Source organism: Corvus cornix, chromosome 14 (assembly GCF_000738735.6).
Source record: "Corvus cornix cornix isolate S_Up_H32 chromosome 14, ASM73873v5, whole genome shotgun sequence".
Taxonomy (NCBI): domain Eukaryota; kingdom Metazoa; phylum Chordata; class Aves; order Passeriformes; family Corvidae; genus Corvus; species Corvus cornix.
In genome coordinates, this window is record NC_046344.1 from 24,275 (window position 1) to 38,983 (window position 14,709).

A 14,709-nucleotide genomic window follows, 5' to 3' on the forward strand; every position below is an offset into this window, starting at 1 on the left:
TTCCCCACCCAAACAAAATTTTTCCCAAATATGCTGTTTTAGCAAGGATTTCTAGATAGCGACAAGGACAGACTGAGAGCAATGTGAGGGTGTTAGCTATTCTAATTTGGGGGAATGCTTTTATAATACAGAGCTATAGTAATCAAATGCAGACGAGCAAAACAGATCTGGGAACAGAGCTGTATAACTTAGAATACCTTAAGTGTTGAGCAGTAGCCATTTTTTAATAAAAGCACTGAAGAAGCTAAGCTCAGATGGAACAAAGCTTTTCACATTTTTTTTGTTTTGCAGAATCATTTTGACTAAAAAATACAATTTAAAAAAAGCACTGAAAGTTTAATAGAGGGCGTATCAGCTTCACATACATGAAAATAACTTACATAATTTAACAGATTTCCTTTACAGAAGGAAACTGTAATTGCATAGAGCCCATCCTTTCCCTAGAAGCTATATGCATTTACATATGGAAAAAGGCACAAAATTATTTCTGATAAACAAAGCACCATTAACAATCCTCAGCATTCCTTGGACAGCTTCTATTATTGTTCATACCAGTCTAAAGCTCATGTTACTTTAAATTAACGTGGTCGCACCAGTATGCTGATCCCATTATGCACTGTAAGCAGTTGGTCTCTAGTGAGTCAGAATTCTGTACACTGCTTGAGAAACTCATCAGAATTGACTTGCTGCAGTTACCACACACCGCCCAAGGAAGGGCCACATTTGTGCTCCGGGTCAGGGACAGGCAAAACAAATGAAGGCAACATCTAAACAAATATCAAATGCAGCATCGCAGGCCTTAAAAATGGGACTTGCGCTGAGTTGTGTTCAGAGCCATTTAAATGGCAGTCTTTTAATGAAGATAAATGAAACAAAGCCCTTTATATAAACAGTTTATTTACTCTAAACAGCAACACAGACAGAATGCCATATAAACACAAAGAAAGTGATGCAGAATAAGGATGCTGGCTAACTTTGGATCTCAGAGGCTCTTAAGCAATAACAACCTAGTTTCTGAAAGATAGAAAAAACAAATTCAGGGAGGGAAGGGGGTGGAGGGCATGATTTTTTTTCATACAGCCAGCTAGAGGCTAAATATAGTTCTAACATTTTAAAGCATGCCTGCATCAGATAGCAAAGTAACTAGAGATACTAGTGAATTTATAGAAGTATAAAAGTTTATAATTTTACAGCAGTTGAAATACTGACATCAATATTAAAATAAAAGCAAGTTTTACATAACAATCAAAAATACAAAAGACTGAAGGAAGAGACCCTGTATGAAAAAACTGGGGGCAATTCAGCAAATTTAGAACTGTATACAACTGGCGAATATGGAAAATGGCACACATACAACCCCCTCCCCTTATGTGGATATTAATTGTACATAGCAACATTAGATTTTGTAAAAGTTTTGTAAACAAGTTCTTGCCAAACCAATCCCTTCCTTTTTAAGATGCTGCATGACAAATGCTTATGATGGTGCAAACTTCTTGGCTTGTGCTCGAACCCTCTTTTCATATTCCACTCTGTTTTGGCTGAAAAGAGAAAGGGTAATTATAGCTGGAGCAATCAGAGGCTGTATTACAGAATTAGTTTCATATTGAAGAGAAACAGAAATCACTGCTGAAGGCAAACCCATTTGATAGCAATTCACTGAACACTACAATAAATTAAAGGCTTTTCTAGACAAGTATGGTACCATTCAACTGGATACTTCCTGAACACCACCCTTTGTCAAATGATTGCACTTACTTCAATCTGTACTGGGTTTCTTCAAACAGGTTTGCACCTGCTCTTCTCAAGGCCAACTGTACCTCAGGTGCAAACATTCTCTCATTCATCTGAAGTTTTCTACTCCCCACTCACATTAACAACAAATTCCGGTATCCTAACAGCACAAAGTGAGGAGACCAGTTCACTAGCAGCTGGTGGACTTCATATGACTTTAAATGATCATCTTTACTGCTTTGGAGAGAGAACGGAAACACTCCTAAGAAACAGGAAAATGATAATGGTGTGGGAATTTTAGCCTTTATCTCTACAGACCCTGACTCACAGATTCAGGTTTATCCTGATCTTCAGTTGCCAAAAAAAACTAGTTCAACATAGCTAAGTGTAGCATACTTGCTACAGATTGATTAAACAAGCAAATACTACTTGAGGGAACTATGTCCAGTCACTAAGCCTCAGACTCAAGATGTAAAAGGGCAAGTTCTTTGTTTTCTGTTCTTGTGCCAACAACAGATAGTAGTAGCATAGTGAAGCATCCATTTACATTCAGGTGTCCATTTTTTATTAGGTGTCGGAAGTATCAGTTGAGCTAAACAAAAATTTGTAACCATTACTCTTCTACCAGAGGTAGTTTAGAGTGACTAGATTTTGCAGACAGCTTTGCCGTAAAGTTAACTTATTTTCAGCTATGAAGGCTTGCTGCAGTGAAAAACAAAAAAGGAAAAAAAAGGCAGCAAATTATATCCTCAGAACTTGACAGATATGGGGGGGTGGGGGGAAAGAAGAAATGAAACCAATTTTGGTCGCATGCAATGAACAATTGCCGGCAAAGAGATTGAAGATACTCTCTTCTCATGCACACATTTACAAACTTTATTCTACATCTCTTCTCTAAGTTAAGATTGCATTGTCACACGAGAACATAGCCTAGCTGTTAAGTCTCGCACCCATAGAATCCACGCAGAAGAATGCCTTCCATAGCAGACCCTGAATGCCTACAGCAGAGGAGGAAGTAGGTTAGCACATTAGGAGTGCTAAAGTTACTGAACAACAGTACCAAAGGAATCCTGAGAGCATTCTTATTTTGAATACAACTCTTACTCTTAAAACTTTAACAACTTGACTAAAGACATCTACATAAACAATGCTGCATCTTCCGCAGTATTTATCAACTACGCTAACATTACGACGCGCGCACAATCCTGCTCTGTTTAACTTCTACCAGATATTCACTAAGTAGCAAGAGAGGCGTACACTCAGACTGCAGAATAATAGTAACCCATCTGAAACACTCTGTATGTCCACGAGACATGAAGAGGATAAATGGGAGACTATATATACTCGAAGTAACAAAAATCATGTAATATTTTAAGCTCAACAGATTTTTTTCCCCCCCCGGAAGCACTTAAAGCAGAAACAAGACTAGCCAAGACTGGTTTTGTACATACATGCATGTGGGAGGTGATTACGAAAAATAGAACACAGACTATGTATACATGTATAGAAGTATACTATTGAGGCCCGCCTCATCATTCCTGGCTCCTATAACTGTGGCCACTTAACTGTCTTCCATATGCACTCAACTCCATCAAACCTTCAGTAAGTACTTTAAAAAAAATAACACTGTGAAGCCATTAATTAAATGCAAGCCACACTACCCACCCCTATGTCTCCTTTTTAACTAGGACCCTATAAAAAACCATTTCCTAACATAGCTTGCATGTGCAGTCACATAAAACATTATTTTTCAAACTTGGCACTCTCCTGGAGGCCTCTTCTGTCCAGAATGGTAATTCCACATTTCCATCTCAGTTATCATTTCAGTAGCTGCCAGTGCCAAAAGCATTTGTTTAAAATGTTTTGGTTCCCTAAAGATTATAGAACAGATATTCATTTTTAATAGTGTAAAACTGTTAAGATTAAGCCTAAAAAAAAAAAACAAAAAAAAAAACCCCAAACCCAAAAAGTCTCTTTAGCTCACAAATTATCCCCTTTCCTAATCAATGCAAAGTTCAATCTGCTAAAGTTCCAGGCATTATACTTTACATCTGTAAAGCTCCATCTGTACTTTACAACCTTTTCTTTTGGAAGATGTAGTTTTCCCAAAATGCCATGTTTCCCACAGTGACCACAGCTCTCCTTTATCCTTCAGGCACAAGTAAGTGCTTAAAGGTACACACTACTTGGCAGAAGTAAGTTACTCCTGTACTGACGAATGTGGCTTGTCATGTAATTCAGTCTCCTCTTCTCCTGGTCTCATGACACCATTATGCCTCATTGTTACTATTCAGCCTTTAAGAGAAAGGACTCTGTTGGGCTAGAACCAGGATGAAAATCGTGATATAAGGAGTCTTCACACTTTATTGCTGTTGCTTTGCTATTAAAAGCTCCACTAGACTAATAGCCATGAAGTTACCATTTTGTTCAAGTTTAGCACAATCTAGGCATCTCCACAGAATACAGTCACGAAAGTAAGAAAATTCCCCTGGTCATTCCTAAAAACATTTGCATGTTAATACTACAAGTAACAGAGAACTGTAGGCAACAGGACAGCTTTCAAGCTGATATGCAAAGATACTTACCAGTAAATTGTGTAAGCCTCTGCTTGAGCTGGGTCTTGAATATTTGGTTCATTTAGAAGTTCTTGTATTCCTAACAAGATCTATGGATAAAGAAACAGAAGTAACATAGGCCTATATTATGGATATTACTATTAAGAGATTCAGTGAAAAACCCTTAGAAACCAATTACTGGAACACACAGTGAACATCTTATATTTGCATCGGATAAGCAAGCAAAGCAAAAGTGTTAAGAATATGTCTAAGTACAACTAATGACCTGTTTAATTGTGATTGCTGGCCGCCAGTCTTTATCCTCCTCTAAGATGGAGAGACACACGGTGCCTGAAGGATACACGTTTGGGTGGAATAATGGTGGTTCAAATTTACCTGATGAAGAAGAGGCAATTACTAGCATACAGTGCTAAGAGGAAGATCAGAGAGTTGGGTTAGATCAGTAGGGGAAAACAAAACCCAAAAACCCCCAAACCAACACTGGCAAAAGACCCCCAACCCCCAAATAAAACCCCACAGATCTCTGGCGCTATTAATACCACTTTTCTTCTTGGCTCAGCCCATGCCTAAAGCAGGAACTCCATCACATGTGGATGTGATCTGTGATATCAATCCAGGCAATCCAACATTGTCTTTTTGACTGGTAATCTTTTGGTTTAGGAATGGAAACTGACAAAGTAATTTGTAGTAGCTTTGTGATAAAGACCTTTTAAAAACAATTCTGACTTTTCAGCCTCACACACTACTACGTAAAGGAAAGATACTACCCTTCGCTCATCTTTTCTCTCCTCACTTTGAAATACTGAAACTTTCATACACAGAAGACTTAAGTTCTAACATTTTTTCAGTTTCATATTTTCCTATGTATAATCAAGATGTACTGAACAAGAGGAACCAAGTTTAAATTATAAGACTAACTGAAGGCTTGTGCAGCTTTCCTTCCACCACTCAATCTCTATTCTGGCATTTCTTTAAATCTTTACAAGACTTAAATGCAACAGCCAGCATCTCGAGTAAAGTAATGAACACGCCCTCCTGCAATACATGAAATATCTACATATTACTGCAGTTTTCTAATCCTTCTGACATTGCAAGTATTCACAAGACATAACAGTCTTGCTGCCCAATCAAGTTCAGGACTACTTCAGAAGCTGCATCGGTAGGGAGTCTTATCAGTCACATATACATCTTATTTTAAAGCATGACAATTCCTTTAACACTGTCAGGATGTGAAAACTGGTATTTCTTGGGAAAACAATGTGAAATGTTTTCAGTTAAAAGAGATGTTTCCCCTGTGTTACATGTATTTAGGTGGCAACAAACAAAAGGAGTAGCCAGGAGTTGACAGAGCTGAAATAACGCTAATGTGATTAAGAGATGAATTGCTGTCAAAAGACTGATTTGTAATCGCTGTCATTGATTTGAGATGGTAGCCAATTCAAGAACCAAGAAACCGTGCATGGCAATAGATGTTCTCAGGTTTCTATAATAGGTAAGTTTGAAATGGAATAAGGAAAAGTCAGTTCAAAAACTTAATAGGGAAATTAGGTATCTGAAGATCTGTTATACACAGTAGCAGAAATAGAACAGATTAATGTTTTAGAGCAAGTCGATTAAAGGGTTCAAGTTATAGAACACTTTTTTCCAAATTTCTGTCTTCTGTTCTCAGCACAGAAGACCAATTTAACAGGAAGAACATGCATAGGGATTTAGTCTAAGCATGCCTACATACTAGTTTCCAAGGAGTGCTGATAATGCAGTGAAAACGTCAAGCGATGCTTTTGTCAAACTTTGAGGTAACCCACACAGCAATCTCCCTCCCCTCCCAATTTTAATATATCGAGCACTCAGCTGATTTCATCACAACTTTCTGAATGCAAAGTGGGTGAGGAAAGAACAACAAGGAATGCGCCTTTAAAAAAAAACCCCAAATCAACCAAAACTGTAAGAAAGCAGTAACTATTTGTAAGAACCTCATGGATTAAAATTCAACACTGTTCTAATAAACCTGTGGTTTTCAGTAATTTTACTTACATTTTGGGGGTGAAGAAGGGTAGTCATCCTTGAAAAGCATCCGTAGTTTAAATAAGCCTCCTTCCCACGGTGTCTGTAAAAAGTTAGTGTTTCAGTTACAGCAAGGAAAAGTCAAAATTGTGGAAAAAAGCTTACCAAAAATACAGTTTCTCAGGCAAAGCACAAGACATTCTTCTGCTACACAGTAGAAAATAGCTGTCCTGCACTGTAGCACACTGTCCAGATCACGGTAAGCTATCCTACCTATACAAGAAGCTGAAGTGGAAAGGAAGGGGTTCCTTTCTTCATTACAACTAGTAAGTGATGCCAAGTCATCAACAGAGTCAGGATCATCACCAAAAATTCCATATAAAAGTAAAATTTTCATACATACATACATACATAAGAACAGAATACTTCTGAAGTTTTACGTGATACACATACAATGAAGAAGGGGCTGTTGTACCCCCACTTAAGTTTGAGAAGATAGGATATGGATACACCCTTTAAGCATGTGAATGTAAATGGCTTCTATTGTGCCTTATGAGAATGTGACTAATAAAACCACAAACAAACTAAAAATGTCGACAGCACTGTAGTAGTACTGCTACAGTTAATGAGATTCACTAGTCTAAACTAACCCTGCCTGCGTTTGGTAGAATGTAGTCTTAAGGATTTAATCTTTCTGTATAACAAGAAATTGTAAGAAGCACTTTATCCCTATCCAAAATGGGCAAGAGCATGACAGGAGCAGTTCCCATGACACAGAGCAAACCAAATAAGACAACACTACTCAAAAGAGTCATGTAAACAAGAAAAAACATCTAGCAATAAAGAAAAATACTGTCTCAAATATACAAAATATGTAAACAAAGGAAAAAAACCCATTTTCTGAAAAACTGAGCTCTGCTAAGAAGTGTAGAAATACAGAGAAGATTATTATAGCTGTAAAATTCAGACCACTTCTCTGTAACTTGCCCTTGCTATGGAAACTTGCTATGCAATGAAAGTAAATGTTGGATTGATTCTTTAAAACAACTGGAGTAAAGATGGTCTAACATCTTAAGAACAAAACTGATCAAATCTCCTCACAGACAGAGAGATACGACCATTTTAGAAGGCAATTCTTAATTATTTCCTATCTGAATTATGTGATTTTTAGCTGAACGAAAAACAAAACAAAACACCCAAAAAACCCACATGAAAAGAGAAAAATCACTCCATTGTCATTGGTATTCATTATGCAAAGTTTCAAGCTAGAACAGGAAGAAAAACATGCTAGGAATTAATAAGATAACACATTTCCAGAAGTGAGTGAGTTTAATTATATTTGCTATAGTGTACTTAAAGAACTCACTCTAAATTGCTGTAGTCAGTTGTCAACAACTAGAAAAATCTATTCTCTATATCTTCTCAGAGGAGTTCCTTTTTAGAAAATATGAGCTTTTTGATAGAATAAACTTTACCTATTTTGTTTGCTTTCGCTCACAAAGGAAGACAAATAGCTTTTAATAATTTACACAGAAGAACAGAAGGTGAAGTTTTTATCATGCTTCTGATAGAGCAACATACCTTATGGGTGAAAGACAGAAGACACTCAAAAGCCTTACTAAGGCTAACAGTATGACAGCAGTATCACGACCATATTGCATTATGGGACGAGTTGCAGATGTTTTCTGAGTCAAATTTTAGGTAGTTAACAAGTGATTTGCTGTCAAAAGAGTCAACAGAGTATCCAACCCAGGACTAACACCACTTCAGTATTTCATCTGGCTGACAAGAAAGCATTTTGATGGTTTCAACTACTCATCTCAGGGGAAGCAGCTGCAGTATAGGATGCCTCCAAACATAAAGGCCATAGAGAGCAACTGCTTGGTCTGGTAGAGATGAGCAAGTCATGCTGCTTCTTGTTAAATATAATCTTTTAAATTTTTAGCAGGAATCACATCAACATGATCTTTTCCTGGTCTTCTAGTAGACGTGAAGCTGGCTTTAAGGCCTTGTTTGCTCCATTTTGTGGTTGACAAAACTTCTAAGCAATGGCATGAAGATTCTGTATGGCATAAAATTTTTACCTAAGTATTTAAAGGTGACATCTTGATAAGGTGCATAAACTGTTATGGGGGATAATCTTGTTTTGGCAGAACACAAGGGTTTGAGTTTTTCCCTTACACTGTGTTAGATTATTTGTTGGTGCTTCTTTAAGAAGTAACTTAAGCTGTGTGCAGACAACTACCAAAACTAAGTTGTAACCGTAACAGCAACGTTCAGCATTCAACTAAGGCAGTAGCACAGAACCTGCAGGTTTTGCCTACGCACACAGTCTTCTCAGACTTTAAGAAACAAGATCATAAGGGTATTTAAGCAAATTGGCAAGAGGCAATAGAAAAGGCAAGGCAAAAAAAGTCCCATACCGAAGGCCTGAAAGAATTAAAACCCCCAAATAATTAACAGTAGTATTTCAGAAGAAGCAAGAAGAAGCAGAAGACAACCTCCAGTTTGTTCAGTGCAAGACCCTTAAAACACTCCTCTGAAAACTCGTTTTCTTAAGGTGCTAAGTGCCAACAGCTGAACAGGCTTATGGTGTACTTTGTCCAATATTCCTAGTCTACAGCACTTTTAATTCTAAAGAAGAAGCAGGATACAAGCTTTTATTAAACTACACATAAGTCAAATTCTCAATTGTCCATGTAATGCATAAGCAACTTACGTTACTTTCCACCAGAAGTGAGAAGTTAGGAGAACAGTAAGTCTTACCCCTTTCTTTCCTGGAATAGCACACTCCCAGTTCATTAGATTCATTGTGCCATCTGGATTTTTTGTAGGTACTGCTACAAATCCCTGATTTAAGGCAAAAAGACATAGGGTGAGGATTTTAGAAGATATACTTAAAATACTTCATGATACATTTTATCTTTACACAAAGTTACTTCTTTTTGCACTACCTCGTTTTAAAAAGCTTTTTTTTTTTTTTTTTAATTTAAAAATATTAATTAATTATTTTTTTTTAAATCCTATCAGGGTAAAGAAAAGAATCATCACCGGAACACTGAAACAACTGCAGAGTCAGAAATTTGGCAGTTCTCATACTTACAAATGGATGATCTTTTCTCCAGGCTTTTCTCTCCTGTGCAAGTCTGCTAAGAGCTATGCCAGACATATTCAGAGTCCCTCTAAAACAAAAGTAGTTGCTGTTAGTATATACTTTTACTTATAGTGTAAACAACACATTATGTGTTTATAAGCCCTGCTCACTCAAGAATTATTTTGACCTCTGATTTTCACTTCAATAACCAAGACGCACGTTTTTGCACAACCTGCAGAATTTATCATCGGGAATAACATCACGTTTCCCCATGCCATCAAGCTTTTAGTTACTGGACTTAACCTACAAAATTCCATCCTTACCGTATTGCTTTATATTTGGACCCTTAGAGGCAACTTTGACAGTATCTTGACAACAGAAACACTATTAGTAATGGAAAAAGTGCTCAGACTTCCTATTCATGCAACTGATACACACTCCGTTTATCTCCTTCCTACACCACATCGGCTATGGCTTTCTTCTGTAGGCAAACGCCTGCATTTCTGGCAAATGGGAATAAGAAATGTTACTTTTAGGGTAAATTCCCATTGAAAGCCAGTATTCCACACAAAAGCAACACAGGCACAGAATTTAACAAAGTCATCTCAGTTTTGCAGTGATGCCACTATAAAACTTCTAGACAACAGCAGGAACAGGCAGCAACACAGAAGTGAGCCAAGTAAGAGCCAGCGGCTCCTTGCACAAGACAGATTTTCAATTCCAGTATAAACTACAGAATATTTCTGCACCTTCACTGCCTTAAGAACAGCCAAGCATGGTGACCATGACTACAGAAAAAATATGCAGAGCACAGGTCATTCACTACTGCATCACACAGAACAGTTCTAGATAGGATGATTGCACGAGTGGCACTTTCAAATTCAGGGGAGGATTCTCCATTCACCCAGAACACTACTCAAAGCGAGAGTTTATTTTTCATTGTCAAACTGTATCTAAACTCAGGGTTTCACTACCCACATTGTCAAATTCCAATGAAGGTTTTTAATCCTCCTCATACCTGCACTTCTACACATTTTAAATAAGAGCTGATAATTGGCAGTGGGAGAATTCAGGGCAATTTGTTCCCAACCCCACATGCACCTAACAAGCCTTTTTAACAGCAGAAGAGTAGAATGCTTCCACTTAACAAGCTCACAGAATGAATGAAAGCAGTGTTACCACTCTATTAAAACAAACACTTGTACACTGGTAAAGAATTATGCAAAATTTCATAACCTCTATATATGTTGATTACTTAAAAGAAGTACTGCAGTCTACTACTATTATAAGCATATGAATGGTAGATCTTTAAAAACACCAGATTAAGCAATTTATGCAGTTCCTTAGGATAACATGTATTTTAAATCTGTTCTTCCAGCTTTTTTCTTTTTTCCCCCAAGCCAGTTTTGCCTGGATGGCCATATTCCCTAATTCACCTTCAGAGTAGCAACTAAATTAATGTCAGATAAAGCTTTTTAAAAGGGACAATTCACACTCAGTGAACATGCACATACATAAAAACATTCCTATATTCAGTCCAATTTTCCTCTAGTATTCCCAACACATACACCTGTATCTTAATTATGGCAGAAGACTTGCAGGACTTAGTGAGTGTGTACACATGACTTCAGATTTGAGTCTGTTCACATGCAGGAAATGCAGGGCCATTGAAAAAGATACCAGTGGAACAAAAAAAAAAAAACCAAAAACCCAAAAAACCAACAATAAATCAAAGGCAACCAAAAAACCCAAAAAAACTCTCCCTTAACCAAATTATACAGGGAATAATTCTTAAAATGTTGTGAGCCCACGCCCTTGCAAGAGATGCAAAGGAACTGAATATACAGCTGAATTTCAGCTGTACTTTTGGTACCTCGTGATCCACTATACTAATACTAACCTTCCCATCATAGGATGAGAAAACCATTCCTGAGTATAAACCATCCAAATATTCTTACATAGTTCGCTAAACCCAGTTACCTTTTCTGCCAAAAGACACATTACAGGATGCTTTCAAATACATTAATTCCATTTCCTGTGGCTAATAGCCAATTAATTACAACATGCACCTCAAGGGAAATGCCAGTTTCTCTTTGGGTAAATAAACAGTGTATCTCCTGCACAGCATCACTAATCAAGTAACTTCTCAAGTAATTGAAAAAAATCCTGTGTTTTCAGGCCACACATCCTGCTTACTCTTGTTACACACTATACTGTGCCCTACTACATTAAATATTTTTCTTATGTTCTACAAATAGCTTTCCAAATCTTGAGGCGTTGGACTTAGTTAAGCACTGACAGGCTACATCCAAAGTTTCAGTGTATATGAGAGATGACAGGCTTCACGTATGTGGTTTCCACAGGCTTCAGTTACACTGATGAGAGCAGACAAGCATCTAAAACCTCATCAGTCTACCAGAAAATAAAGATTATACAAAGAAGACTGAAAGCCCATTTCAAAAAACTAAGATCCCATTAGTTAAGCATCCCCTCAAAAGCAATCTTCTACAAATCTGCTAACAAACTGGCAATATATACTCTCTATATCCCAATCTATTTATGCGCTACATCATCCGAAAGAATTTTGCACCAGAGGAAGTCTGTTCAATCCTACCTTGCACATGCCACAAAAGTCCAAGAGACCAGTCTTCACGTTTTGCTTGACAGTAATCCCCAGACCTACCCCATTAAGAGGTAGTAACATACCTTTTACTGCCATCGACCCAGAAAGTTAACAGAAACTTCCAAATTTACTCAGTAGCTTGCCTTTACTGCTGTTACTGCCTACTTTAGAAAAAGGACAAAATAAAACCATCAAGCTCACCACAGATGCAAACCTTTGTGTCCCATTACAGAATATCTTACCCATTTACACCCTCTGATGGGCTGGAACAACCTACTTCCACACACAAAATGCATGTCTTGCAAAGAATCGTTCCCGTGCCACAGACAAGTCTCTAAATACATCGACAATATGCTCTTTGAGGTTCAAGAACTTTCGGTACAACTTACTGATTCCAAGCAGCAAGAAAAAAAACCCAAAACGTTAGGACGGCTAGCCTCGCATTTTTACTCTGTAGGTTAAATACCGACATAGGAAGAAATTATTATCGGAATAGTCTGCCCCCGAACTATACAATCTTTAATTTTCAGAAGGGTGGAGAAAGCCACGGTCTGAGCTCTAAATCAAAGAACGCTAACTCGAGACTAGAACAGAAAGTCTCCTCTGCTTGCGGCCAGAGAAACATAGAAGAGGCCGAGCGGCGACCGGAGTCGCACGTTAAACAACGGAAGATGCCGCGCGACGATGGGCGAGGTGTTCGACGGCCAAGTACCCGGACACGGCCGAGCACCACCCGCCACCGCCGAGGGCCGCTGGTCCCATCGGCCCCGCGAGGGGCCGGGGCAGCGCCCAAGGCCTGCACGGGGCACCCCGGGCCCGCCCGCCGTTCCCGGGCAGATACCCGGCGGGGCGGGACCGGCTCGCGCAGGCCCAGCGATTCCACGCTCTGCTCGGCGACCTCCACCCGCCACCACCGAGCCCTGCGGGGCGCTCAGAGCCTCAGGCGGGCAGCGCTGCGCCGGCCGGCCCGGCCACAAGGCAGGAGGCGCCGGGCCCGCACGCCCACGGCCGCCAGTCCCGTCCCGTCCCATCGCAGGCGAGGGGCGCCAGCCCGGCCCAGCCCCGCTCCGCTCCCCGACCCCGGGGCCACCCGGCCCCACTCCCGGCCGGGCCTCACCGAGAGCCGCCGCCGCCGCGCGTGTCCCGGATCGAGGCCGCGCGAGTGACCCGGATGTTCCCGCTCCCCCTGCTTTGTCTCCACTCCGGAGTTTCCCTCCCTCTCGTTTTGGCGCGGAGCGCGACAGCGCTATTCTGTCCCTCGGCCCGACCCGTCTGTGAGCCTATCGTCACGCCTTACGCATCCTCGCGCCATAGGACCCAGAGGTGTCCCCAACAATGCCTGAGTATGAAGCACCGGAAAAAATCCACGCGGGGCTATCCCAAAGTCGATCACCTCCTCGTGCCTCTCGGTTCCACCAGCTCCGGCGAAAAGCTGAGTTAATTTTTACCTCCGGCGCTGTGGGAGCCGCCTGCGACTCAAGAACGCCTGCTCCGTCGGCGGGCGCGCGCAGGTCTGGCGGGCCGCGCTCGAGCCGGGCCGAGCCCCACCCACTGTGGCCAGCCGAGGCTGAGGGGGTGGAGGACGGCTCGCCTGCTCCGGAGGGGCTGCCGCAGCTGATGGGCAGGCGGAGGAGCCGATCAGGGCGCTGGGAGGCGGGACGGAAGGCGGTCTTCAGTTTGGCTCCCGCCCGCGCTAGTTTCACTGACCTTTACGGGACTTGTGGACTGCTTTTTGTTGCCCTTTGGTTTGTTTATTGGTTTGGTTTGGTTTGGTTTCCTCGCCTTGGGGGGGAGGAGGGGTGGTGTCTGGGTTTCTAAGAACGCATTTTCAGTGGCAAGTAGAGTATGAATCACATTCTGTTCTTATCTTGAACTTATCTTTCTTAATGAAACAGAAGAATATTTAGTCCTGAAACCTCTACCTAGCTATGCCTTGTGCTGGTCTGTGTCAATGTTACTTGAACTATGTTCTATGTAGTATTAAAGTTCAAAATGGTTTCTTGGGAACTGCAGAATTGACTATTTCAATAAATAACCACCTAGATTTCTATCAGCCCTAATCAAAATACATGCTGAAGATCACCCTAGCTAAGAAACCTTTCACCAGTAGCAAACGCCCATGGTAGACCAGGACAAACATATACTCCCCTGTGTGACTTCCCACACAATTCCAATGGCATTACAAAAAGCAGTAGAAACTCTTTAACACTCGGCAGGATCTCTCTCATGAAATGGTACACATTACAGTCTCTGAGAATGTGACATACATACGGACTATGTGTTTCAAGACTTCAGCACGCTGAAAGATGAACAGTACACTAAAAGGTCAATTTGCAGGATCATATTCATCTTTCTGAAGTGAAACTTCCCACTGAAAGGAAAACTAGTGCCAAATGAACTCTAAATGTTATAAAAGATCCAAAACAGGTTGCTAATGACTTACTCGTTTATGTCCCCTTTATAACCTGGTTTCTAGTTCAGGGTAGACACTTGTCCCTTTTATGCTCTCACTTTTCCTAACTGGAAAAAAAACTCACTGAATATTCATACTACTTAAAGAATCAATAATTCTACACAAAAACCCACGTAAGATCCCAAGATTGTCCTTAAAACTAGAGAGAACTGCAGTCTAAACTATAATGACGCAACATATATGTAGAGTAGGAATTTGAAAGTCATGC

The 14,709-nt window shown here is 40.2% G+C and overlaps 1 protein-coding gene across 4 annotated transcripts; it reads right to left on the minus strand.

The window, feature by feature from the left end:
* Positions 1–822: 822 nt before the first annotated feature.
* On the minus strand, positions 823–13,580 carry UBE2I (ubiquitin conjugating enzyme E2 I). Of its 4 annotated transcripts, none has more exons than XM_039560272.1 (7): positions 13,477–13,580; positions 9,415–9,493; positions 9,078–9,161; positions 6,342–6,414; positions 4,573–4,682; positions 4,317–4,396; positions 823–1,538 (listed from the first exon to the last, which is right to left on the minus strand). In XM_039560272.1, the coding sequence occupies exons 2-7, from the start codon at positions 9,478–9,480 to the stop codon at positions 1,475–1,477; spliced, it is 477 nt and encodes a 158-aa protein (XP_039416206.1). In that variant the 5' UTR covers positions 9,481–9,493; positions 13,477–13,580; the 3' UTR covers positions 823–1,474. The 4 variants fall into 4 exon arrangements, with proteins under 4 accessions (XP_039416206.1, XP_039416203.1, XP_039416205.1 ...); XM_039560269.1 differs by having other exon boundaries at positions 13,422–13,510; XM_039560271.1 differs by lacking the exon at positions 13,477–13,580 and adding an exon at positions 13,383–13,403.
* Positions 13,581–14,709: the final 1,129 nt, after the last annotated feature.